This window comes from Cibotium barometz, chromosome 28, assembly GCF_041138505.1.
Source record: "Cibotium barometz isolate CiBa-2024 chromosome 28, ASM4113850v1, whole genome shotgun sequence".
In the NCBI taxonomy this organism is placed as follows: domain Eukaryota; kingdom Viridiplantae; phylum Streptophyta; class Polypodiopsida; order Cyatheales; family Cibotiaceae; genus Cibotium; species Cibotium barometz.
The window spans coordinates 41,259,139-41,284,652 of NC_141073.1; the positions used below are offsets into that span (position 1 = coordinate 41,259,139).

The 25,514-nt window shown below is 46.2% G+C and overlaps 1 protein-coding gene across 1 annotated transcript in view; it reads right to left on the reverse strand.

The window, feature by feature from the left end:
- Positions 1 to 24,165, reverse strand: part of LOC147622826 (uncharacterized) — an 88,739-nt gene extending 64,574 nt beyond the window's left edge. The window contains exons 1-6 of the mRNA XM_086822468.1: positions 23,838 to 24,165; positions 23,601 to 23,738; positions 22,471 to 22,589; positions 22,091 to 22,245; positions 13,790 to 13,878; positions 13,153 to 13,699 (exon numbers count right to left, since the gene is read on the reverse strand). Of these exons, the coding sequence (XP_086678594.1) occupies positions 13,153 to 13,699; positions 13,790 to 13,878; positions 22,091 to 22,245; positions 22,471 to 22,589; positions 23,601 to 23,738; positions 23,838 to 23,927 (1,138 nt within the window). The 5' untranslated portion in view covers positions 23,928 to 24,165. The remainder of the gene's footprint in view (positions 1 to 13,152; positions 13,700 to 13,789; positions 13,879 to 22,090; positions 22,246 to 22,470; positions 22,590 to 23,600; positions 23,739 to 23,837) is intronic.
- Between the last annotated feature and the right edge of the window lie 1,349 nt (positions 24,166 to 25,514).

The window sequence follows — 25,514 nt, forward strand, 5'->3', positions numbered from 1 at the left end:
CATTAAGTTTTAATGTTTATTGGAGTTTGCCCCTAGGCCTTAGTGGCCCTAGGAACTTATTAAAGTTTGGGGCCCTAGGGATTAAATTGGGGAGGAGTTTTCTCTCTCTTCTATCTCTCTCTTCCCTTTTTGGGGAATCGTGTAGCAAAAGAGGAGTTTCCTTCATGCGCTTGAATTCTAGCGTGGAAAAGCTCAAGAGGAGGAAGGCGGCTGTTTTGCTGTGTGCTGTTGCTGTTTTTCTGAGTGGAATCAGCCGTACAGCACTGTACGGCCAGAACTGGGCAAATACTCTCTCTCTCTTTCTCCTCTGTTGCTGGCTGCGCACAGAAACTGCTGCTGGAAACTCTGCGCACAGGCCAGTACAGGCTGTACCAGCAAGTACACAGGCCGTACAGCCCTGTACGACAGCCGTACAGTGTACGGACAGGGCTGACGCACGCTTTTCTGGGTTCTGAAGCTGCAGGCGGCGCTTGTCAGGTGGCTGGACAGACCTGAATACTCTGATTCAGGTTGGTACAGAAGTGGACAGCAGGCTGTTTATGCAAGTACAACTCCTGGCACGTAGCCCGAGGCCGTACAGACGGGTACAGTGCTGATTTTCAGATCTGTATTTTCAAGGACAGCATAGGAGTGAGCATCAGGAGGAGGATACAGGCAAGTGCAAGCACACGTGTGAAGCAGGGTTGTGGATTCAAGTGCCTGCAAGCACAGATTGGTGCTGTTGCTTCCTCCAGTGTTGTTTCACGAGCTGAACTTGGTAAGCTCTGTTTCTGTTCATCTATCTCTCTTTCTACTACTTGATGTCTGTTGCAGATATGTGTTATCTGGCCCCTTGTGAGAGGAGGGGTATGGCAGATTGACAAGGGATTAAGACAGAGATTGGACAGCACATGTATGTTTGAGCTGAGAAGATGTATCATGCTCTTGAGTTATGCCAGATGTATGCCCATGGCTGGCCTGCTTTGTGATCTTGGCTGATCAGAGGGAGGCACAGTGTGTTGCTTGAGGACACAGATCTGTGTGCATAGATCCTCTGTGCTGAGAAGGATTTGTGGGCCGTCAGATTGGACTTACAGGTGTAAACTCTTGGCTGGTCTTTGTGTTGTACTCAGCCATACATATTATTTTAATTGAATAAAGAAATACCGCAAGGGGCGCCAAGCTTTGGGGCCAACAGGTGTCACTGTGTTTTCAGATTTGGGCACTCTAGCCCCAATCTGTGTTTTGTTTCTCATCTAGACTACAAGTGGACGGGTGATTGCTCCTACCGCACTCTGGTTTTCTTTCAGAGGCCGGTTTCAAGGTTCCGTTGCCGGGACCAATCATCAACTTTCTGAAGGGGGTGAGCTCGTGGTTGCTTCGAAGAAAGTCATCGCTGAAAATTCAGCAATCATGTCTGATACAGAGGATGAGTACTTCTATCATGAAGAAGAAGGGCAAGAGACTTCTCCTGAGAGAGATGTATCTGAGGATATCTTTGCAGGAGAACAAGCTGCAGATGTTGAGCCTTATGAGGATGTAACACAGCCAGAAGATGTGCATGGTAAAGAGGATGATGATGCTCGGTTCAAAGATCGCTTGGCTAGTGTTATGGATACTTTTATGCAGCTCACTCAGAGTGAGAGATTTGCTAAATTTATGAGATCTCGCACAGAGCCCCGCACAGAGCCCCAGAAAAAGAAGAAGAAGGTTCGTTCGAAGAATCTTCCTCAGGGTCATAGTGGTGCCATCCCACAGGAACCATCTTTTGGCCAATTTCCGAATATGCAGCATGCTTATGGTGCAAACTCTCAGAGTTCCTTCTATGGACAGCCACCTATTCCTCAGCAGAATATGCATCCAGGTTATTTTGGTGGTGGCTCGGTGTTTCAATCCATGACTGGGGGTTATCCTCAGGGAGGCATGGGTATGTATGCGCCTTTTGGAGCCAATTTTCAGCCTGGCATGCAGGGGAATATGTATGGTGGTATGCAGTCCGGTATGGCTGGAAATATGTTTGCAGGCATGCAACCTGGGATGCAAGGCAATATGTTTGGTGGCATGCAGCCAGGTATGCATAGTGGAATGTATGGAAACATGGCTGGAATGTATGGTATGCCTGGCATGGGAATGGGAAATGTTGACCCAATGATGGGTATGAATGTTGGAGGCAGCAATCTCACGAAACCACTTCCATATGATAATCTAACGCCTATGGGAAAGGCGAAGGATTACAAGGAAGGGGGAGCTGCAGTGAAGTTTGACACTTTCAGTGGGGCCAAGGATAAATTGAAGGCACTTACCTTTTTACAGCAGTTTGATGCTGCTTTTTCTGGTGGGAATTACACAGAGTCTTCAAAGGTGAGGAAAGCTGCCACTTTTCTCAAGGGCAATGCTTTGCAGTGGTGGTCTACTCTTCTTTTGCAGGGCATAGCACCCACCACATGGGTCCAATTCAAACAGGTTTTCTCTTCTGTATGGCTCACATCTACATTTGAGGTGGATGTTATGACCGCATGGCACAAGCTGGATGCTTCAAAGTGTGATAGTTTGGAGGATTATAACAAGAAGTTTTGGGAAGCTCTACTCCCAGTGACTTCTTATCGTGCCGTGCCATTATCTGAGCAGGTAGAGAAGTATTGTTGTGGGCTGCCCAAGGAGGTACGAGATTATTGTATAAAGACAAGAGTAACGAACATGTCACAGATGATTGAAAATGCTATGACAGCTAATGCGTTACTCACAGGTGGTTCATCTGGATTTAAAGGCAGTAAGAAATTGAGCAAGAAAGCTGAAAAATTTGGGCATGCTTCTCGTGATGCTAAAGGGTCTTCAGAGACAAAGTATAAGAAGTTGCCAATGCCCAAAAGGACTTCTGAGGAAAGACAGGCTTTGAGAGATGCTCAAAAGTGTTTTTACTGTACTGAAGAGGGGCATATGTCATTCAATTGTCCCAAAAGAACGTCCAAAAAGGATCCTGACAACAAAGGAGAGCCCAAGCCAAAGAAACCGAAGCCTTCTGCAGGCTTAGTTCCTGATCTTGTGGGGGAGCAGCTAGGTGGTGAAGCTACAGAGTTGTGCAGGGCATGGGGCAAAGTGAGAGATCAGAATGCTTTGATCTTCTTTGACACAGGTGCTAGAGCCAACTTCATTTCACCAGATTTGGCTGGCCGATTGGGGATTCGCGCAGAGGAGATGGGGCCGTTACATGAGGCTAATATGGCTTGTCCAAGGTATGCAGAACCCGTTACTCCTATCATTGGGAAGCTTCGGCTTCATTTGCAGGGTTATGTGGACAGCGAGGAGTTCTTCATCATGCCTTTGGATGGCTGTGATGTTTTGTTGGGGATGCCATGGTGCCACAGGGTACATGCGGTGGTGGATACTTACAATAGGAAAATTACTCTGACTCATAGAGGGAAAGAGCATGTATTGGATGTAAAACTCAAAGGGGAATCTGTTCCTATTGTATCCGCTTCGGCGATTTCATCAGTAATGAAAAAGCATCTTTCCGCGTACTTGATTTATGTAAAGGATGCACAGGATGATGAGTCTAAGTCTAATTTGTCAATGTTAGATAAGGACAGGGCTGATTTCTTAAGTGGGTTTCAAGACTGTTTTTCCGAGTCATTGCCAGGAGAATTACCTCCTGAGAGGCCAGAAGATCATGCCATAGATCTGATTCCTGGTAGTACTCCACCGAATAGACCGCCGTATCGTGTTAGTGCAGCCCAACAGGAAGAGATTATGAGTCAGGTGCAAGAGCTATTGAATAAGGGGTTGATTCAGCCTAGCTCATCACCCTTTTGCTCACCTGTGCTCTTAGTGCAGAAGAAGGATGGTTCTTGGCGCATGTGTATAGATTACAGGGCGCTGAATAAGAATACCATCAAGAATCGATTCCCCATACCGAGGATCGATGACATCTTGGACCGCTTACAGGGCTCCACAGTTTTCAGTCGTATTGACTTGAAAAGCGGGTATCATCAGATACGCATTAGACCCGAGGATGTGCATAAGACAGCATTCCGAACCACATTTGGGTTGTATGAGTTCCTGGTTATGCCCTTTGGTTTAACGAATGCGCCTGCCACATTTAACAGCATGATGGACAGGATTTTCAGGCCTCATAGAGAGTTTGTGGGCACATTCTTTGATGATATGATTGTGCATTCACGAACTGAGAAAGAGCATAGAAGGCATTTGGCCATTGTGTTTGCAGAACTCAGAAACCATAGGTTGGTGGTTAATGGCAAGAAGAGTGAGTTCTTTTTGCAGGAGATACATTTCTTGGGGCATATTGTGTCTGGTCATGGAGTCCGTATGGATCCAGCAAAGGTGGATGCAATACTTAATTGGCCAGCTTTGAGGACCGTGCATGATGTACGCAGCTTTCTAGGATTGTGTTCCTATTACAGGCGTTACATACGGCACTTTGCTGAAATTGCTTCGCCTCTTCATGCTTTGACGAAGAAAGCAACTCCGTTTAGATGGGCTGATCGGGAAATTACAGCATTCAGAAAGCTCAAAGAAAAGCTTACTTCGGACCCAGTATTGGTGTTACCGGACCTCCGAAAGGCTTTTGTTGTCCAGTGTGATGCATGTGGAAGTAGCATTGGTGCAGTTCTCATGCAAGAGGGACATGTGATAGCCTATGAGAGTAGAGTTTTGCAAGATGCTGAGAAGCATTTACAGGTGTATGAGAAAGAGATGTTGGCTGTAATTCACGCTCTTTCTACATGGAAACACTACTTGCTTGGGGCTGATTTCACTGTACAGACAGATCATCAGACCTTGCGATATTTCCTCACGCAGACTAAGCTTTCAAAGAAGCATATGCGTTGGGCAAACTTTTTGTCAATGTTTCACTTCCAGATTGTGCATGTGAAAGGCAAAAAGAATGTAGTGGCAGATGCTTTGTCACGCAAGCCACAGGTCTCTGCAGTTTCACTTGCTTATCATCATGAGCTTGATGAAATGAAAGAGCAGTATGCCCATGATGAGGATTTTGAAAGGTTGTATGATCAGATGTCTGAGGGTCAGCGGCATGAGCATTACACTCTCAGGGATGGGTTTTTATTGATGCATGGCAGACTGTGTGTTACCAGGCCATTGCGACTCAAGGTTATGATTGAAAGTCATGCTCCACCGTATGCAGGTCATAGAGGTATTGACGCCACGGTAAAAGCAGTGGAGACTTTCTTTTATTGGCCAACCTTGAGAAGAGATGTTGATGCCTTTGTGAGGCAATGCATCGTATGTCAGAAGGTAAAGTTTGACCGTCAGAAGACACCAGGGTTATTACAGCATTTACCTATTCCGGATAGACCTTGGGAGAGCATTGCCATGGATTTTGTATTTGATCTTCCACGGACACAAACGGGAAATGATGGCATCTGGACTATCATATGCAGGTTCAGTAAGCAGGCTCATTTCATTCCCGTAAGGAAGACAATTAAAGTGGATCATATGGTGAAGTTGTTCATGGCGAACATCTTCAAGTATCATGGCTTGCCTACGTCTATCATTAGTGACCGTGATCCACGGATGACGAGTTTGTTTTGGAGAGGGTTGTTTGACAACATGGGTACAACTCTCAAGTTTTCATCATCTTTTCATCCACAGACAGATGGTCAGTCAGAAGAGGCTAACTCTACAGTGTTGGATCTTCTCAAGTGTTATGTGTCAGAGCACAAGCAACAATGGGAAAAGTATCTTCCTCTAGTGGAGTTTGCATATAACAACACTGTACATAGCTCGACAGGCAAGGCGCCTTTTGAGATTGTAGAAGGAGGGAAGAAGGTACCGCCCATTTTGCATACAAAGGATAAGATCTTTGAGGCTGATCAGTATGTGGAGAGCTTGGATGAAGCTTATCGGAGAGTTAAGTTGGCCCTCCAGAAAACTCAGCAGAAGCAAAAGAAAGCCGCAGACCGTCACAGACGTGATTTACAGTTTGCATTGGGTGATTGGGTTCTTTTGCGTTTTGAAAAGGCTAGACTCAAGAAGATGAAGGGTAAAGAGCGCTTATTCCCTAAGTTGAGTATGCGATACTATGGGCCTTTTCAGGTTTTGGAAAAGATTGGTGAGGTAACCTATCGTTTGAAGTTACCAGATCACTGGAGGATTCACAATGCTTTTCACGTGAGTCTTCTTAGACCTTTCCGTGGGGATGTGCCTGAGGATGTATCAGATGAGGCTCAGCAGGAAGTTGAGGAACTTGATAAGGTTCTGATTCCAGAGCAGATATTGGCACATAAAGAAAGGAAGGTACGAGGTAAAGTTTCCCGTCGCTATCTTGTGAAGTTCAAGAACTATTCACCGATGGATGCGAAGTGGATGGAGGAAGGTGACTTAACAGATTCACCTCACGTTTTGCAGCTTTATCTCGATGCCTTTGAGTTAGAGCCGACTCTTATTGTGGCTCATTCAGGTTCAGCAGAGCATGGGTCTGGAGCATTACCTGATGCTCAAGAGGGGGGTAGCACCTCCACTCCCTTGATACAGACAGGCTCAGATGACATCTAGAGGTCGCTTGGTGCAGATTTTATCTCATCCGAAGGTACTGAGGCTGACAGTACATCTGTTTATGGGACTTCTATGATATATGTGTACTAGTCACATGGTATTTTTGTGGATATGTATGGTGCACAGTGGTATACAACTTGGACTATTACTATGCCATTGGTTTGCAGTGAATGTTGATACATGTGTATGGCTTAGAGAGATTGGGACGCTGATCTTGCCATATTGTATATTTCACTTTGGATATTTTGATGCATCACCAAAATGCAATCGAGGACGCTTGCCATTTTTCAAGAGGGGGGTATGTCATGGCCCTGTGAAAATGGAACAGTACAAGTGTGGGCATGGTGGTTGCAGAGTCAGAATATTTTATGATTCACATGGGGGGGTGCCCGGACAGAGTTTAAGATGTGTGGACATCCCTAGGTGTGAAGGGGGGAACTAGAAACATTAAGTTTTAATGTTTATTGGAGTTTGCCCCTAGGCCTTAGTGGCCCTAGGAACTTATTAAAGTTTGGGGCCCTAGGGATTAAATTGGGGAGGAGTTTTCTCTCTCTTCTATCTCTCTCTTCCCTTTTTGGGGAATCGTGTAGCAAAAGAGGAGTTTCCTTCATGCGCTTGAATTCTAGCGTGGAAAAGCTCAAGAGGAGGAAGGCGGCTGTTTTGCTGTGTGCTGTTGCTGTTTTTCTGAGTGGAATCAGCCGTACAGCACTGTACGGCCAGAACTGGGCAAATACTCTCTCTCTCTTTCTCCTCTGTTGCTGGCTGCGCACAGAAACTGCTGCTGGAAACTCTGCGCACAGGCCAGTACAGGCTGTACCAGCAAGTACACAGGCCGTACAGCCCTGTACGACAGCCGTACAGTGTGCGGACAGGGCTGACGCACGCTTTTCTGGGTTCTGAAGCTGCAGGCGGCGCTTGTCAGGTGGCTGGACAGACCTGAATACTCTGATTCAGGTTGGTACAGAAGTGGACAGCAGGCTGTTTATGCAAGTACAACTCCTGGCACGTATCCCGAGGCCGTACAGACGGGTACAGTGCTGATTTTCAGATCTGTATTTTCAAGGACAGCATAGGAGTGAGCATCAGGAGGAGGATACAGGCAAGTGCAAGCACACGTGTGAAGCAGGGTTGTGGATTCAAGTGCCTGCAAGCACAGATTGGTGCTGTTGCTTCCTCCAGTGTTGTTTCACGAGCTGAACTTGGTAAGCTCTGTTTCTGTTCATCTATCTCTCTTTCTACTGCTTGATGTCTGTTGCAGATATGTGTTATCTGGCCCCTTGTGAGAGGAGGGGTATGGCAGATTGACAAGGGATTAAGACAGAGATTGGACAGCACATGTATGTTTGAGCTGAGAAGATGTATCATGCTCTTGAGTTATGCCAGATGTATGCCCATGGCTGGCCTGCTTTGTGATCTTGGCTGATCAGAGGGAGGCACAGTGTGTTGCTTGAGGACACAGATCTGTGTGCATAGATCCTCTGTGCTGAGAAGGATTTGTGGGCCGTCAGATTGGACTTACAGGTGTAAACTCTTGGCTGGTCTTTGTGTTGTACTCAGCCATACATATTATTTTAATTGAATAAAGAAATACCGCAAGGGGCGCCAAGCTTTGGGGCCAACAGGTGTCGCTGTGTTTTCAGATTTGGGCACTCTAGCCCCAATCTGTGTTTTGTTTCTCATCTAGACTACAAGTGGACGGGTGATTGCTCCTACCGCACTCTGGTTTTTTTTCAGAGGCCGGTTTCAGTGAACCTTGGGAAAACCAAGGTTATGATCTTCCACACCTCACCCGCAGTCAGGAGCCACACTACTCTCACATTAGCAGGAGGGCGGGTCGAGGTGGTGAGCTCTTATGTTTACCTTGGCATCACATTTACTAGCTCAGCTGGACGCTTCTCCATGGCTCAGGCAGTCCGAGACAGAGTGACCAGGGGGTATGCAGCTCTTGCTGGCCTTGAGCGTCAGTGTCATCAGGCACATTTTCAAGAACCCCGCACGAAGGGGTGGCTCTTTGATACATTAGTGACACCAGCCTTGATGTATGCAGCAGCGGTTTGGGCACCAGGGCTTGCAGCCTCCACATGGGTACAGCTGGAGAGACCACAGATCTTGATGCTCTCGAGGATGATACGCAGCAAACCATCCATCCCGCACGACATTGTTCGAGCTGAGTTTGCTGCACCACCTATGGCAGTGGAGGCATTGTTCCAGACGATCTCCTTTATATACAGGATGAGGGAGATGCCCACGGAGAGATTATCCTGCTGAGCTTTTGAGGCATCCAGACGGTTGGCCAAGGCTGGACACATTGGATCTTGGTATGCACAGATGCTACAGTGGTTCTCACATCATGGGATAGACATTGAGCGGTTGCCACCTTTTCAATATGATCAGTCTGCTCCACGGGGTTACCTCTCTCAATGAGAGGAACAGAGTGATGAGACAGGACATATGGCAGCGCTACATACAGGAGACATGGACAACACCAGAGAGCCCACTACCACCGAAGATGCTGTATTACAGAGACCACTTTATGAGCATCTCAGGGGATGGGTTTATACAGCGACCGCGGTATATGGATGTATACATGCCACATAGCTCTCGCGTTGCTATTGGACAGCTACGAGTCTCATCACATCAGCTAGAGATAGAGGCTGGGAGAGCGACACTGGTTCCCAGAGCCGAGCGGATATGCAGATTGTGCCACGAGGAGGTGGAGACTGAGGATCACTTTGTATGTAGATGTAGAGCCCACCAGGGGGTCAGAGATAGATATGCAGGATTGTTTGAGGAGCACTCTTCACTACATCAGTTGATGGAGCCCTCGGACCAGCGACAGCTTGGCAGACTACTACTAGAGCTTCATAGTTCTCGAGAGAGACTCCTCCAGACACCCACTCCCACTAGGGGTGGGAGACAGTCCCAGCTCACAGATTTCTTCCAGAGAGCTATGCCAGTGCCAACTGATGTACCACGTGGGGTGACCGCACAGAGAGCAGAGGAATTGAGAGCCAGGAGGAGACCTAGACAGACTGGACATAGAGCACCCCGACTCTATCACCGAGAGATAGCAGCTATCTGGATGAGACACCAGATGGAGGCACAGGAGAGGCTAGCTCGCTTTCATTCAGACTCAGGGGACATGTTCACGCCATTCACAGCCTCAGCATCGGCGATGTATGATATCTTATATCCCTCTTCTGGCACTGGATGGAGTTAAACATAGATCTGCATAGCATGCTTGTACTACCCTTTCAGCATATAGAGATGCATCTTGCCTTAGCACTCCATCCACATCCCCACCCCCCTTTATATTGTTTGTATATGGGCTCCACTGATCCATGATGATTCGCAGTTGTATCCAGACACATGCACACTTTTCTTTTCTTTCTTTTCTTCCGATGACCGGAAGAACACAGTTGTATTATTTTTTGTCTCATAGGCCGACTTTGGCCTCTCGTAGACGTTAATATATCTTTCTTTCTTTCTTTCTTTCTTTCTTTGAGAATTGAGATGGAGTACCACCCTCCATAGTTGTACCTGCAAGCAAACCCTAATAGCCTAGAATTGGTATCAGAGCGGGTATCTCCTATGTAGGGTTCCTTCTTTGCTGGTGCCATCACCTTTAAAGATCTACCTGTGGCTCTTCTTACGGATTCACCTCGTCTCTCTTCTGCCTATCATCGAACTGCTCCCCACAACACCTACCTAGCGCCCTCGCTGGTGTTTTCACTCAGCTACTCTCATTGGCGCAGATCCATCGCCCTTTGCTTACTCTTGTCCATTTTCTCCATCTGCAACGTGGTGGCACTAGATCCATCGCCCTTCATTTTTTACCCTAGTTTACTAAGCTTTTAAATAAAAGGGCCACGTCATCTACGACTACCTCTCTTCATCAACTTCATTGTCGTCACCTCCGCCTGTGCTCTGTCTAGAACCACCTTCAAGCATCGCTCAGCTCACCTAGTCGGCGCCTTGCTCAGCACCCGACTCAACAACCCAACGCTGACACCTAGTTGCCCACTGCAATTCATCGCTGACCAAGTTCAACTCCACGTCAATCTCCTCGTGTTGTCACTTTTGCTCCCCGTCACCATCATTACTACTCGCCACGTGTCCTGCACCTTCACTAGCTACCAAACCCACTCCTCTTGTCACACATTCTACAAACACAAGGTCAAAAATCAATTCGGGTTTTTTTCCCATGCTGAGAATTGAAAAAATCAAATCTTCTGTAACCGGCAAAATTTAGAAATTTTCCGAAAATCAATGAAAATCGGTCAATTGAAGGCTTGCACTTCACAAAAATTGAGATTTCTAAAAAATCCAAGAACTAGACCAAAATTGTAAACTTTGGGGATTTTTTAAAAATCAGCCCTTAGCATCAAATCTGGAGCACCCACAATAATAGAAATTTGAGGTTTTTCTCAATCGTGGAGAAAATCCTCAAATTGGAGCGTCAACAACCACCCAATTTTGGGGCTTTCTCAAAATTGGCCTTGCTGCAAATTGAAGCCTATGCATCGACGAAAATCTGAGAGTTTCTCTCTTCTGCTTCAGAATTGTGTCATTCCGGGTCCTCTGCCTTGGCTCCTAAGTCTAAAACGACGGCCCAAGTTTCCATTGCTTGGAAAAGACGCCGAAAAAGGCAACACCACCGGCATCGGAGGGATTTCACCTTGATTTCCCAGAATTTGTAATTTGCATGTTAGGTGTGTAAGTCTGGATTCTCAACCCAGGATGTCCCCCGAAATCTAAAAAATAATCTTGTGTGTGTTACGTTTTCCCATGTGTTTTTTCCGCCTAAATGTTTGTACCACCTTGTGCTATAAAAGGCTCTGTAATTCCTTGTTAACCCTGTTTTGAGTCAAGGGGATAGTTCAAGAGGCTGAAGAATCTTACATGTAGTCAACCTCCATTTGCAAGCTTGGTTGTGATATGTTGTATCACAGTAAGTATGGCCATTGTGATCGTTTGCATCACATGGTGCCAATCAGCCCAAATCACCATAAGTATGAAGGTTATTCCTCAAAACTCCACTAAGCTTTACACCTTTCAGAACGTCACCAATTAAGTCAATTAAGCTTTGCGCTAGCCCCCACGCATTCACCCATTGTACCTACACCAACTATTTGGCCCACCTCAACTACTGCCTTCGCTTCTAGATTCCATCATGCCTTCATCATAGAGAACATGTAACACTTCCATCAACAAAGGCTGCCTCCTTTGCCACATGCAAAGCAGTTTGGCTGAGGACGCCTTTAAAAGGACATGACCAAGCAAAAGAGTCAAATTCCAAAAACAAAATTTAAACATTGTGAAGCTCTGCTCTCTCTGTAAAGTCTTAACTCAGCCTTTTGTATTTGGTTGCTCTCTTCTCTCGTACTCACATTACAGTTCACAACTTTACTAAAGCTGACCTCCTAGCCTTGACCAAACATAAAAAAGTACTTACTTGCAGCCCCCTTTCATTTGAAGGGAAGCCGAGTAGCAACCATGTGGCCCCTTCTAAACCCAGGCCTTACACGCTTTGAGTGAATCCTCAATTACAACCTCAGGTTTACCCCCATGTGGATACCTTTCTAATCGGGCCACACCCAATGTTTGCAGCAACTCAACTATTGGCAAAGGTTCTATATTTCTTACCTTATATAACCGGTCTCATAAAGGCTCCCGCGTAATACATTCAAGGTAGCTTGGTTGAGCCTTGAGAAGGATGTGTTTGCAATCCCGGACTAAGCAAGCAACTTGAGTTTTAACAGAAGCTCCTGGACCAAATTCCAGCATGCTTTGTTATATTGTTTGTGAGACCCCGTTATGAAGAAAAGCCGCATATATATACATATATCTATATACTACACACACACACACACACACACACACACATATATATATATATGTACATGTATACACACACACACACACACACACACACACATATATATATATGTATGTACGTATGTATGTATGTACATACATACATATATGTGTGTGTGTGTATCTATGCGCGCACGCCCACACATCCCCATTCTTAAAAAGTTTGAAGTGCATTTTATGCAGACTTGTCTCTGTTGATCACCTTCCCATCTTCCCCAACATGCATGTCCTATGAAATCCTTCCATGATAAAGGTTCTAAAGAATCTGGTTCTCCTGGATGGGCGAAGCTGAAGCTTGCACAATGAGTTCTCGACCACTAGTTTTGCAGTGAGGATCCAAATTAATGAAAGTCACTTTTTCAAGATTTGTTTCCATCACAACTACCAAGTTAAAAGCTGAATCACCATTAGATATCAATCCATCGTTTAAATGTAGCTCTATTGGGTGTCAAATTTGAAACCTTGCTTTATGCTCCTAACAAGAATGTAAGTCACACTTGGAGGGCCACCCACCCTACTCTTACCTCTAGTGTCCTCTCTCTTTCTCAATGCTCTCTTTTCAAAGGTGTTCTCTCTTTTTACTCATTGCTGTTGCTTTTCTTTTTCTACTTGATGTGACTCATTAAATCATGTCTGTGCATATGTTGTTACATTCTTCTCTATATGCACCACTTCTTATATGAGCATAAATACATCTGCACTGTGAAAATACATAGAGCACAAAAGCAAAGCCTTTAGCTTAAACACACTATTTTAAACTTGACTTACCTTCTGAAAGACCCTTGTATTTGGCTGTGTCATTGACCTGGATGGCAGGCATCAAAGCTCCATTCTGATTTGCCTGCAGCAATATACTATTGCCCTTTCCTTCCAATGAGATTTTCTCAAAAACAGGCTTCACTGTTGTTCCAAATGCAATAAGCACAGAACCTGGGCCCTTTTCATCTTTACCAATAAATTTGGCAGCAAGAACAGCTGATCTTGAGCTCTTGCCACTTTTACTCACAGGTGATGTCTCACTTTCTGCAAGAGCTACAGTAACTTTAATAGGCTTTACCTTGGAAAGCTCTTCCACACTTGATGTGTGCCAAATATATGCTATCCCTGCTTCAGAAACAGCTAACACCCGCAAAGACTCAGGAAGTTCTCCACTGCAATCAAGAGAGACTGCAGGGTGCTCCATAGAAAGAGAACATACAGCTGCAGCACTTCTTTTGCTTCCATCATTATGCCACAATGCAACATGTCTCTCCCCATTGGCAGAAGAGAAGAAGTGTCGGTCATCGTCCATGTAAACAAGGGCCTTTACAGAATCCTGGAGTAGCCAAACACAAATCAAGTTTGAGAGCTTTGCTGAAAAAGTAAAGTATGGAACTATCAATCAAATCTATTGACTTGAACTTACAGGGTGACCAGTGAATTTGCACAAGCGCTTCTTGCTGGGCAACTCAAAAAGCCTTAACTCTGCAGACCCAGCAACCAAGTATTTGCAATCTGCACACATAGATAATCATCAGTTTGAGGTCTCCCAATACAGGTGAGGTATTAAAATGAGCTAAAAAACCTTGCTTTTCTGTAACATGCGGAAGAACTGCCTGTCTTAAGATCTGTGCAAAACGCAGAGATGAACACACACACACACAGTGAGAAAGAAAAGAAAGTTACATTAAACATCTTCAAAAGACCCAGTGGGTCTATGAGACCAAAAGTGATACAATAGTGTCCATGTAATCTCATCATGGTACAAAAGAAAACAAAGACTAGAGTCTAGAGCTATGCGCTGAGAATGTCAAATCCGAGACATATGATACAAAGTGGGACCATCATCATACAACCTCTGCGGTAGGGGGAGGGGGGCCGTCAAGGATATCGAGCACGGGGTAAGCCTGTAGAAGGCTCTGCAGATCTGCCGGGCATGGGAAAGTGGCTCTGTGCCTCTCCAAGATCTCATCAAGCTGGGGCTGATGCCTGTGTTGTTGGCGAAGTCCAGGGAGTCTTTGGGGGGGGGGGGGGGGGGTCGGTCGGTCACTGTAGTGTCGTGGCCTGGTCTAGAGTCGCGTGAGAGTGGGGTCTGGCAGGGGGTCAGGCACTCAAGAATGTGTGGCTCCATGAGGCTGTGGGTAAATGTCATCCATAGCTGGTGCGGCATCCTCTCGTGGTCGGAAGAGCCGAGTGATGGTCGCCTCGGACCAGGGTGGGTGTCTCCCATGGGGTCTCGACTCCCTAATCAGTGAGTCTCTGTGGCGGTGAAGCTCTAGTAGGAAGAGGCCCTAGCACCGCTGATCTGGGTAATCCATGATCCTAGATAAGGGTCCAAACCCCTCTCTCAAGAGACAATAGAACCTCCCTCGAATCTCATAATATACGATGCATCTCCATATGAAGTGCTCCTCTGACTCCACCTGCTGCTGCTGGCACATAGTGCATATCCTCTCCTCACAAGGTATCTGCATGGCTCTCCCTATCTCTATCCTCAGGCAGTGTGATAACACCCGCAACTGGCCCAATGCAGTCCGCATGGCATGTGACATGTATATGTCAAGATATATGGCCCTCAGTATGAAACCATCCTCTATGTAGTACTGTCATTTGTGTGAGTGGGTCATGTGTTGTGATCTAGGTATCCTATATGTATAGTCCCAATAAATCATATCTAATCACCCAGTTCCTGTCATCTTGAGAAAGCCTGATGCATGGGGAGTCCGGGTCATATTGGAGTGGGGGGAGGCGATCCATCCTGAGTCCCTGCCTCATGAACCAGGTGCATACTCGGCTATACCATGACTTGTGCCCATCTGCTACTAGCTGCTGGGAGGACTACAAGGCGAGCCTTGGGAGTCTAGGGGGGCATGGCACTGATCTTGTGAATGTATGTGACTGTCTAGAAAAGAGAGAGAGAGAGAGAGAGAGAGAGAGAGAGAGAGAGAGAGAGATGATGATGCTGAAACAGTGTTTTCTATATATATATGTATGAAGATGTACATAGATCCTAGCCAATCATGGCCTCCAAAAGGTAACATCTATGCCTATGACCTGTCCCATCTATGAGGGATCAGATGGATACACAATGACCTGCACTAGCCTATTTATAGGCTCTGGAACTAATGGTGGCTAGAAGATGGGCAACCACTTGAAGGTGGAGCTACAAGTGACGGAGCTGCAAGTGGTGGCATAGCCGGCGAGCTAGGAGCAGAAGGCGGCAAGCTAGAGACAGTTAACGGTGAGCTGGAGGCAATCAGCGGGGCTGAAAGACGCCCAGGCAGAGATGGCAATCAGGCCGGCGGCAATGATAACTCGGCAGTCACACTACCTGAAGATTGCGGTGCCACCGACCCGTTGGGCGGAGCCCTCTCCACTAGCGCGACCCGAGATTGGTGGCGCGAACACCTTCAACCCCTTGTTCCTCCCTTCCTCCCTTTACCATGGCATCCAAGCTAAGGATCTGGGGCTTCCCCATGGCTGCCCTTCTTCCGGCACCACCAGTATACCTGATGTTGAAAAACCACTTGGCTGCGTTTTCTTGTCTGGACCAAAAACAGCCACCTTTGTACTGTGTGTTTTCCAAATCTCCACCAATTCAGCACCTCTAGGACTTCCACTGGGCTCTAATACCAATGTAGCATGCAGAAGAACTGCCTGTCTTAAGAACCATGCAAAACGCAGAGATGAACAGAGAGGAGAGAGATAGAGATCTTGTAGAAACAGTGTTTTTGTATATACGCATCAAGATGTAAATAGATCCTAGCCAATCATGGCCTCCAAAAGGTAACATCTATGCCTATGACCTGTCCCACCCATGAGGGATCAGATGAATACACAATGGCCTGCACTAGCCTATTTATAGGCTCATGGAACTGCCCCTACATCTACCCGAGATAACAACCTACCACAACACCTGAAAAGGCTCCCTACCCTAGCTAAAATGTCCACATCTATGCATGTGACATTTTCAACTCCCACCTAACAAGAACAGCCCACTTCAAACTTAGAAGAAAATCGATACCAATTAAAAAGAATTTCATACTCAATGTTCAAGTAAAAGTGTCAACATTGACAATCAAGTATAATGTAAAATTTTGGAGCAGATTGAAATGGGAAATCTTCAAATCACCCAAACAAAAGCTTTCTCCAATGTTCTAGGACGATATCAAAACCTTAAGTAATCTTGAACTAAAGATGTTTACCAAACACCTATACGACTGAGTCCCATTCTTCTAAAATCGACTTAATCAACCTGTAACATACGGACGCTTACAAACAAGGATTATTCTTTGATTAACCGATTCACCACCTTCAATCTTGGCGATCAATAGCACAATCTGAAGAGGATAGAGTGCAAAGAGAGAATGAGAGAGAGAGGAAGAGAATACAAAGCGTTGGGTCAAAAAGGGCCTTCCACCATGAGTGGTGTATTTGCTTTATTGCTGAATGTGTAGAGGACTGACCCTCTGGCTGTAAACAGCCTGTACATGTCAACTTGGAGACCACCTTCTTGCTGCATTTCTGGAAACGCTGCTGGCCGTGCTGGATCAAGATCTCTAGAGACCTTGTGTTTGGCTATGCACAAACCTCACCAAATTATAGAAATGTCAGATAAATAACCCAAGGGCTGGAGCAACCTATATGTAGGGGAGAATTGGGCAGAATGCTGGCCGACTTGCATATAAGCTGGCGGACTTGCACATAGAGGCCATGTTTTCACACATGCGAGCCCCTAAGGCTGGGTGCCCAGGGCTGGGCAGCCCCTAGAGGTCCTTTTCACACGGGTGGGCCAGGGCTGGCCAAAGGTGTAACTATTTGGCCCTCCTAGCTCTATCACATGATGAAACCCATGACCGGACACCAGAGACAGGTAGAAGAAGACATGGGGACAGGGTCCATAAGGCTTGATTAAGAAAAAGCACCATTCTTGGTCAAAGAGCAAGAAAAAGCAAAAAGTCAAACAAGGTTGACCACGAGCAAAGGGCACCATTGGAAAGAGGAAACTGAGCTGGACCAAAAAGCAAGGGCTTAAAGCCAAAAAAGCAAAAACTAAAGAACTTCAGTAATATTGTACTATTAAAGGTCAAAAAGACAAGCAAAGTCACAAAAGATAAAAGCAAAGTGAAAAAGAGAAAAACAAAAGCTTAGCCAAGCTTTTTGGCAAAAAGCAGGACCTCCCTTGGGTATAAAAGAAGCATGAATCGCTCCCTTCTCAGATAGAACAAGGTGTGGAGATCATCGTGGAAGCTTGGACTCTATTATCGTCCTACCTCCATCTCCACCAATGGCTGTGCACACTGCCAGCCAACCGTACAGCCACCTGGTCCTCATTGAGCTGTCAAGCACTTGTGCCATCCAGCATCGTACCACTGCGCCACCTATGACAACAAAACCACCTACAAGCTGTGCCGCCCACGCCTAGCTACTTGGCTGTTGTGTACAAAACCTGCCTAATTCTATTTGCTGCTGCTGCTATTCCCTACCTCCGCCAGTACCTCTGCCGCCTGCTTGTGCGGTGCTTGCACCGCCAGCCACCACTGCTGCTGCCACCTACCAGCGCTGTTGCACCTGATCCGCCACTAGCTGCTGGACTGACTGTGCGCCATCAGCAGAGTACTGCCCCCGCTGCCAGCTGACCTGTCCAGAGTCGCCACTTGCTATAAAGACCGCTGCCACTTGTTATCGCCGCCAAATACCATTGAGGCGGCTGCCATACTTCTGATCCATCTCTGCTTGGCCGCTGCCATCAAATACATGTGCAATTCAACCACATGGAATAACCCTGATTCATTCACCTCTGTGCAAGCCTTCTTGAGGGTTGACTCTATGCCAATTTGGACAACAGAATCTACACTTAGTCAACATATTCTTCGTCATCTACACGCTTCTCTTATGCACCTCGTGTACAAGCTCGAGCTTGGACATGAACATGGAGTTTGGACATAGAGCTTGGACATGGAACACAGAGCTTAGACATGGAGCTTGGATTTTGGACTTGGATCTAGATTTGGATCTGGAACTAGAACTTGCATATAAACTTGGATTTGGATTCATTGGACTTGGATTCATTGGATTTGGATATTGAATCTGGTACTAGCCCAGTGAGAGATACTTGTGGGTCATCCCTGTGGTGTGCTCGGCATCAGAGATCTTGTGCCTCGACATCGTCATCGACATCAATATCCTACATCGACATATCTATTTGTTTTGTATTCATTGATTATATTGATCCTGGCCAGTGTGCCCGTGGATTGTTCCTGAATAAATTCCCGTAAGGGGGCGGGGCCTGTTCCCCGCTCAGTGTGGTGTACTGTGCAAGATCCCCATTCCCTTTTTCTCTCTCCCCTCTCTCTCTTCATATCTTTATCTCTTGGACACGTGGTTGAGTCTGTCACTGCACGCCCCGCCGGGCTTACACAAAAGGACTGTCCATAGCCCATGGCCCTCAGCACACCATCTTCCCCCTTCCACATGTTGCTAGTTGCCATCCTTGGGATGGGTTCACACACATGCACGCTCCTGGACACTGATTTTTAGACCTAGTGTCACATGCGATGGTGTCTTCTTTCAGCCCTAAGTAACCGAATAGGAACCTTGATGCAAGTCACCAACAAAGACACAGAGAGGGTTTAGGGTTTAAGAGAAAGAGAGAGACAGAGACAGAGACAGAGACAGAGACACAGAGAGAGAGCTGTATTTTCATAATACAAAAAGATGTCATGTTGACTGTACAGATTCTAGATGCCCTTGGCCAACCCCAAAAGGTAAACAAGGGTCTACCTAATCTAATCTCAAACCTGTCCTCAAATGAGGATCAGATGCTCTACAAATGAAACAATCCCTTGCCTTTTATAAGCTCTTGGAAGCTCGACTCTTGGTCGGCCAGCTCCATGGACACATAAATATATACATATGCTGCCGACATGAAGTGAGACAATCTATGCCTAGCCGACTGGATCATGGTCCTCAAAGAAGCCTTCCACTACATGTCAAGGACGTGCTACCACCCTAACTATTGTTTATCTGCTGCCAACTCCAAGGATTAGCCTTGAGATCAGCCATGTCCATGTGTGCACATGACATCCCCTCCTGCTAAACTTAATGACAAGATTCCAACAGACCTTGGATGACTGTCATCATCCCTTTGTCTCTTCACGAACTCCCAAACTTGTCATCCTTCCTTCCTGGCAACCTTTTCACTGAAAACCTTGCCATGCCTCTGATTCCAGTCCAAATCTAGTGTTGAGATTTGTGCATCTGATCCACTTTGTCCTCTTTCCCTCATGCCCTGTACCTAACACTACAATGGTCTCCTTCCCGAAGTTGGTCATGGCATCCTTGCTCCACCCCCTTGGAGTTGTTTTTCTAAGAGCCTTCCTTGGTATGCCCCAAACGGCATCCGACCTCAAGACTGCCATTTACTTGGGTTTTGCTGACACCAACCAGCCCCATGGAATTTTCTACCCTGGTTGTGTTACTCTCCTTGGACCTGTGCACCTTCCTCGGACACCTTTAGCACTTAGCTTTGCTAAGCCTGATGCTCTAATACCAATATCACATGCGATGAAGCTCTGTGTGTCTTGTTTCAACCCTAAGTAATTGAATGGGAACCTTGATGAAAGTCACCAATAAAGAGAGAGAGAGAGAGAGAGAGAGAGAGAGAGAGAGAGAGAGAGATTAATGTCTATGGAAGACCCCGAGGGTCTATGAGACCGAAAGTAAAATGAAAACATCTGACAGTACATGTGATCAACAGATGATCCCGAGCCATGGAAAACTGAAAGAAAAAGTAAAATGAAAACATCTGACAGTACATGTGATCAACAGATGATCCTGTGTAGAGTGAGATATGTCGTGATCGGCTAACGACGATGCCCGCCTTGGCCAAAACCGATCTAATGGTTGAATGAATGTCATGCCTCTGTGATGGGAGCAGGTCATGTCAGCGGAGAACCTCACGAATCCGTCTCTGTGTGGTGGAGGGTCCTGATGCTCTGGGTCGGGGACATCTGGCTCGCAGAATGGATCGAGCTCTCTCGCTAAGAACTCCTCTGGGACAGGCAGTTGCATGGGTATGCGTGGTGGCCTCTGATGTCATAGTAGAGGAACTGTTGTGGGCAATAGATTTCGATGTGGATGTGTGTACTACAAATAAATCTGTGATGGCTCTCTGTGAGGTGTCCTGTTGGAGCCGCGGCTCTCTCTCAGCATGCTACCTTAACACTACATCCCTGTGTCGTCTCAACTCCATCAAGTACATGCCCAAGCACCTCTGATCCTCAAGCTGTATCACCCGTGTGAGTGGTCCGAAAGAGGCAGTGGAATCTCCCTCGTATCTCATAGTAAGCCGGGCAACTAAACAAGTACAATGGTTGGTACAACAAGTACACAAGCTGGTACAGCAAGTACAATAGGTACAATGGTTGGTACAACAAGTACACAAGCTGGTATAGCAAGTACAATGGCTAGAAATGGCTAGAAATCATAATAAAATGATTAAATACCCTTGCCTTCATTATTTTGTCGCGATGGAAGCCTCCAAACAGCCAGTATTCTTCATGGGCAGCCTTCAAGAGATAGAGAAAGAGAGTGGCCATCATTAGGACAACCTATAACAGTGGTAGAGGCTAGTGTGCAACCAGAGAGCCTCCCAAATGAAGAGAGAGGGCTCCAATTTATAGATTTGGTCCTCCCATGAGCTAAAATGGCAAGAGAAGGCTATAATGACAAGTGTGAGGCCACTTGTCTCACTTTGACCCACTTTCTTGACAAGTGTGAGGCCAGTTGTCTCACTTTGATCCACTTTCTTGCCACATGCCCCAATCTAAGAGATGGGTTCTCCCATAATCTTTATCTCTAAAAATATCCCAACTAGGTAGCCCATTTGTCACAGGTACTTTGGCAACTCTTGGTATCTGCGCAATTCCAGACGTAATAACGTGAACATAATTTCCATCGGAGTCGGGCCAAAAATAGCAACTCTCCTAAATTTTAGGAGTGTGATCCTAAAGGTATTCGAGGATAATCCCCCATTCCCAATGGTGCCAGCATCTGCATCTACATCTACATGTACATGCTCATGTTCATGTACATGTACATGTACATATACATAACATCAGTGGAGCTGGATGGATCAGGAGCAAGGACTGAATCTTGAACAGAGACGGCCAGGTTTAGCTGGGCCGACCTAATTGAACAGGAGTAACCAAGCTGGAGCAATAGGCAGCAACCTCGTTGATCTGGAGCGCCCAAGGTGGAGCAAGAACAGAGACGGCCAGGTTTAGCTGGGCCGACCTAATTGAACAGGAGTAACCAAGCTGGATCAATAGGCAGCAACCTGGTTGATCTGGAGCACCCAAGGTGGAGCAACAGGCAGAGACCTGGTTGAACAGGGCAGAACAGGGGCAAGCTAGACTAGAGGGGGTTGATATTCTGGTGGAGTAGCCGTGGCTGACTAGCGCGAGCACCCCCCCACACACCCCCCCCCCCAAAACCAGCTTAGACAGACAGGCAGGCACACACACACACACACAAAGAGTGAACAGAGACATCTAGGAAGGGGAACTCCACCAAACAAGGATATTATGCTGCATAAGGAAGGCACTTCAACTGAACGAAAGAATTTCAACAGATTTCATTTCTCGATTTGTCAAGCTCATTAAGCTGTTTGAACTAGCTTTGGCAAAAGAAACGCTTCGCATGCTAATCACTAGACAGTATTCACCTCCTGAAACAGCAATACATGAGATCGCTCTTTTGGAAGCTCTAAACTTCTCAAGCAGCTGGCCGGAATCCACGTCCAACTCACAGACCATTCCATCAACTCCAGTACTGTAGATGCGACTCCCAGATTTTGCAAACACCAAGGATTTCACCCCTCTACAAAAAGGGTGTAAACAGCAGATTCAAACAGCGGTACATTGCAGTGCTTAATAAAACAGCTTCATGAACCTCTGACTGAAAATGCACAAACATGGGAGAAAATGTTTTACATTAGCTGTTTTTACAAGCAAAAGAAACTGCACTGAAGTAGGACACACACAGATAGACGCTGGATCTTGGTATTAACGAGTACTTAAAAAGGTAAGCATCAACTCTACTTACCCTGGGTGGCAATCTTGGACCCTCCATTTCAGTTGTCCAAGAGAAATATCCAAAAGGAGTACATCACCCGAACCTGTTCCCAAACCTAATAAGAATGACGAGCCATGCTTCTTCTTTCCCTGGATACAGAAGGATTGATCTTTCTTGAATGTTGGGTCCATGTCAAACTCACTCCATTAAAACCTTCAGGGGTCCTCCTTAGACAAGCAATATTCATGACCAGTCCTTATCAAACACACAGCTCTAGTGTTGAGCCAAAAAATAACTATTGCTGCACATGCACTTAATAATCCTACATAAGTGCTTTTCAAATTAATGACAATAACTCCATAACAACAGCAATTGGGGAGTAATAATTGTATCTTTACCAATTGTTTTTGGAGACAAAGCAATAGTATATCACAGATGGTCCAAGATTGAAGGAGATCCTTTAAAATCCACTTTCACCCCCTCCCCCCGGCCCACCCCACACCCTCCCCCCCTTCTCAAAACTGTTGCACCACCTCAATTCCATCCCATCACAAACAGATATCTACTCTAAATGCTGCAGACATACACCTTTTTGTTGCCCTACTTCCCCTTGCCAAGAAAATCTAAATGGATCCCCCCCACTTCTTCCCCGGCATGTTTTCTACTTGTTTAAAATCACAAAAAAATCCACTACTTCCCTTGCATGCAATGGGGCAAGCTCAACTGGGCTAAGAGCAAAAGAGCACCCATGGCTTAACCTCTAGAGGTGCCTTTTCGTATGGTGGGTTTCTCTCAGTAAGCCAATACACAGGCTAAGCTTCTCTTGGCTCTGGTTGTTTATCTGATAAAGTGAAACTTCACATACTCCTTGTATTGAAAAACATTTGCCAATTCGGAGGAGTCAAGTGGGCGGTACATAGGAGCTTATGATGGTGAAATACAAATGCATCTGTTATGCCTATAAGGCCCCCACCCCACAAAAAATTTCTTCCATAGAAGTTTCCTGTTTCTTCTGTAGTGATTTTCTATATCAGCAAAATCTGCTTGAAATCCAAGAGAACCTTTTTCTAGTAAGCAAATCACTTTGCTATCAAAGTGACGAACCCAAAAAAGAAACGTTCTTTAATACAAACTTTAAAGAGATGAGATAAACAAACGACCTTCTTAGTTGCAGGGTTCCATGTCATACAAGTGTAGTCTATGCCCAGGTGTCCATCCACTACTGGATCAACCCCACTGGTTGAAGTAGCCAAATCCGCAAAATCCCCTCTGATAGACCCACTGACTGTATCCCATGTCTGTGCACACCAAAGAATCAAGCAATGGCTCAAAATGGGCCCATTCCATAGAACAAAATATATGAAAATAATTTTCACTCAGACTCGCAAAAAACTTACCTTTATCCTGCCATCGCCTGCACAGATTGCAAGGTAATCCCCCCTTGGACTGAAAGCTGTCAACAGGTTTCTCAATACAGCAGGTGCCATGCTGCTGCTGCAAAGACAGCAACGACGCAGGTCTCTCTCTCTCTCTCTCTCTCTCTCTCTCTCCGCGCGCAGAAAAACCCTTGTGTTTATCTTTGGCAAGGCTTGGATGGGCTGCCTCCACAGCTCAGGACGGGAAATCGCTTCAGTAATAGACCTTCACATCCACAAGGGTTTATGAGTTATTGAGTTATGAGTTTGTTTTCTTTACTCCCCCCAACGGGACAAAATGAAACCCTCCTCTTTGGCTGCCCTTTTACACAAACAGAAGGCTGGCCAAGTTGTGACAACGTTTGGTTGGAGACAACAAGGGTTACATGGGGCATGCTCACACTTACACGGGCACCCTTTTATGTGGAAACGGGCAAGCTTGTTTGTTCCCTCAAGGAAGGTCCTTGAAAAGGGATAGGGAAGTCTCTTTTGTCCTTCGTAAGTGTTGGATTGGGCGCAGAGGCAAGGCAAAGCAACAACGTCTCGCCAAGGACGTTGTGAGAAAGCCCAACCTGAGGGCGCCCCCCACCCCTTAATCCGTAGAACCCCACAAAAACGTGGGGTGGGATAGATACAAGGGAGGAGACCTTTAGCCTTATGAATCATTTAGTGACCAACTCTTCTAGAGTATATGGAATAGGACCAGCCCACTGCCACACATCTAGTAGCGTTTTCTTTTTCTAACACCCTCCCTTGACACCAGCAGTGGCCAGCAATGGTGATACACAACTACCCAGCACCCAAACCTTCCTTCAGCAAGGCCCACCAATGGTGATACACAACTACCTGGCACCCAAACCTTCCTTCAACAAGGCCCGCCAACCAATCACGTTCGGCACATCAACGGCCCCGCCAGCTAATCGTGTATTTGGCATACGAACCTCCACTAGGTCGGCTAGCCAATAGAGATTTGCACATGATGCAACATGTCAAGAGAGCAAGATGGAGACACCTGCGGCTCCCAACCCACACAAGCAGGAGTGCCTACCACGACGATTGTTGGATTGGGTGGCACGGAGGCAAGGCGAAGCAACAACAAGGTCTCGCAGACGTCGCGAGAAAAGACCAACCTGAGGGCATTGTTGGAAAGCATAGTGCCATGATCACAAGAGGTGAGAGTGGAGATGGAGATGGAAGCTCAAGCCATGGTGATGGTGGCTAGGGCTAGACAAAGAGAGAGAGAGATGCAATAGAGCTCAAGTGAGAGAGATTGCACATGAACACAATGAATGATAATACTCACACCATGTACAACAATGTATTTATAGGCCCTAAGGCCTTATCTTCTGACCCTTACTAAGAGGTCGTTCACACCTAGTGTTCACACAAAAAGACTCAATAACCTTTTCACCTAGAGTGTTCACACAAAAAGACTCAATAACCCTTTCACACTATTAAGACTCCAATTATTCCAACACCCCCCTTGAAGCAAAGGTGGTGAGACCCGAATGCAAAAGAAGCAACCAACCTCCAACTCCATCACATCACTACAAAAAGGCGACCTAGCCATGTGCACGCCCCATGCCATAACTATTCCCTCAATCAGCTACATATTCAAGTTAGCTACATTAATTAATTAATCGAATCGATTAATTAATT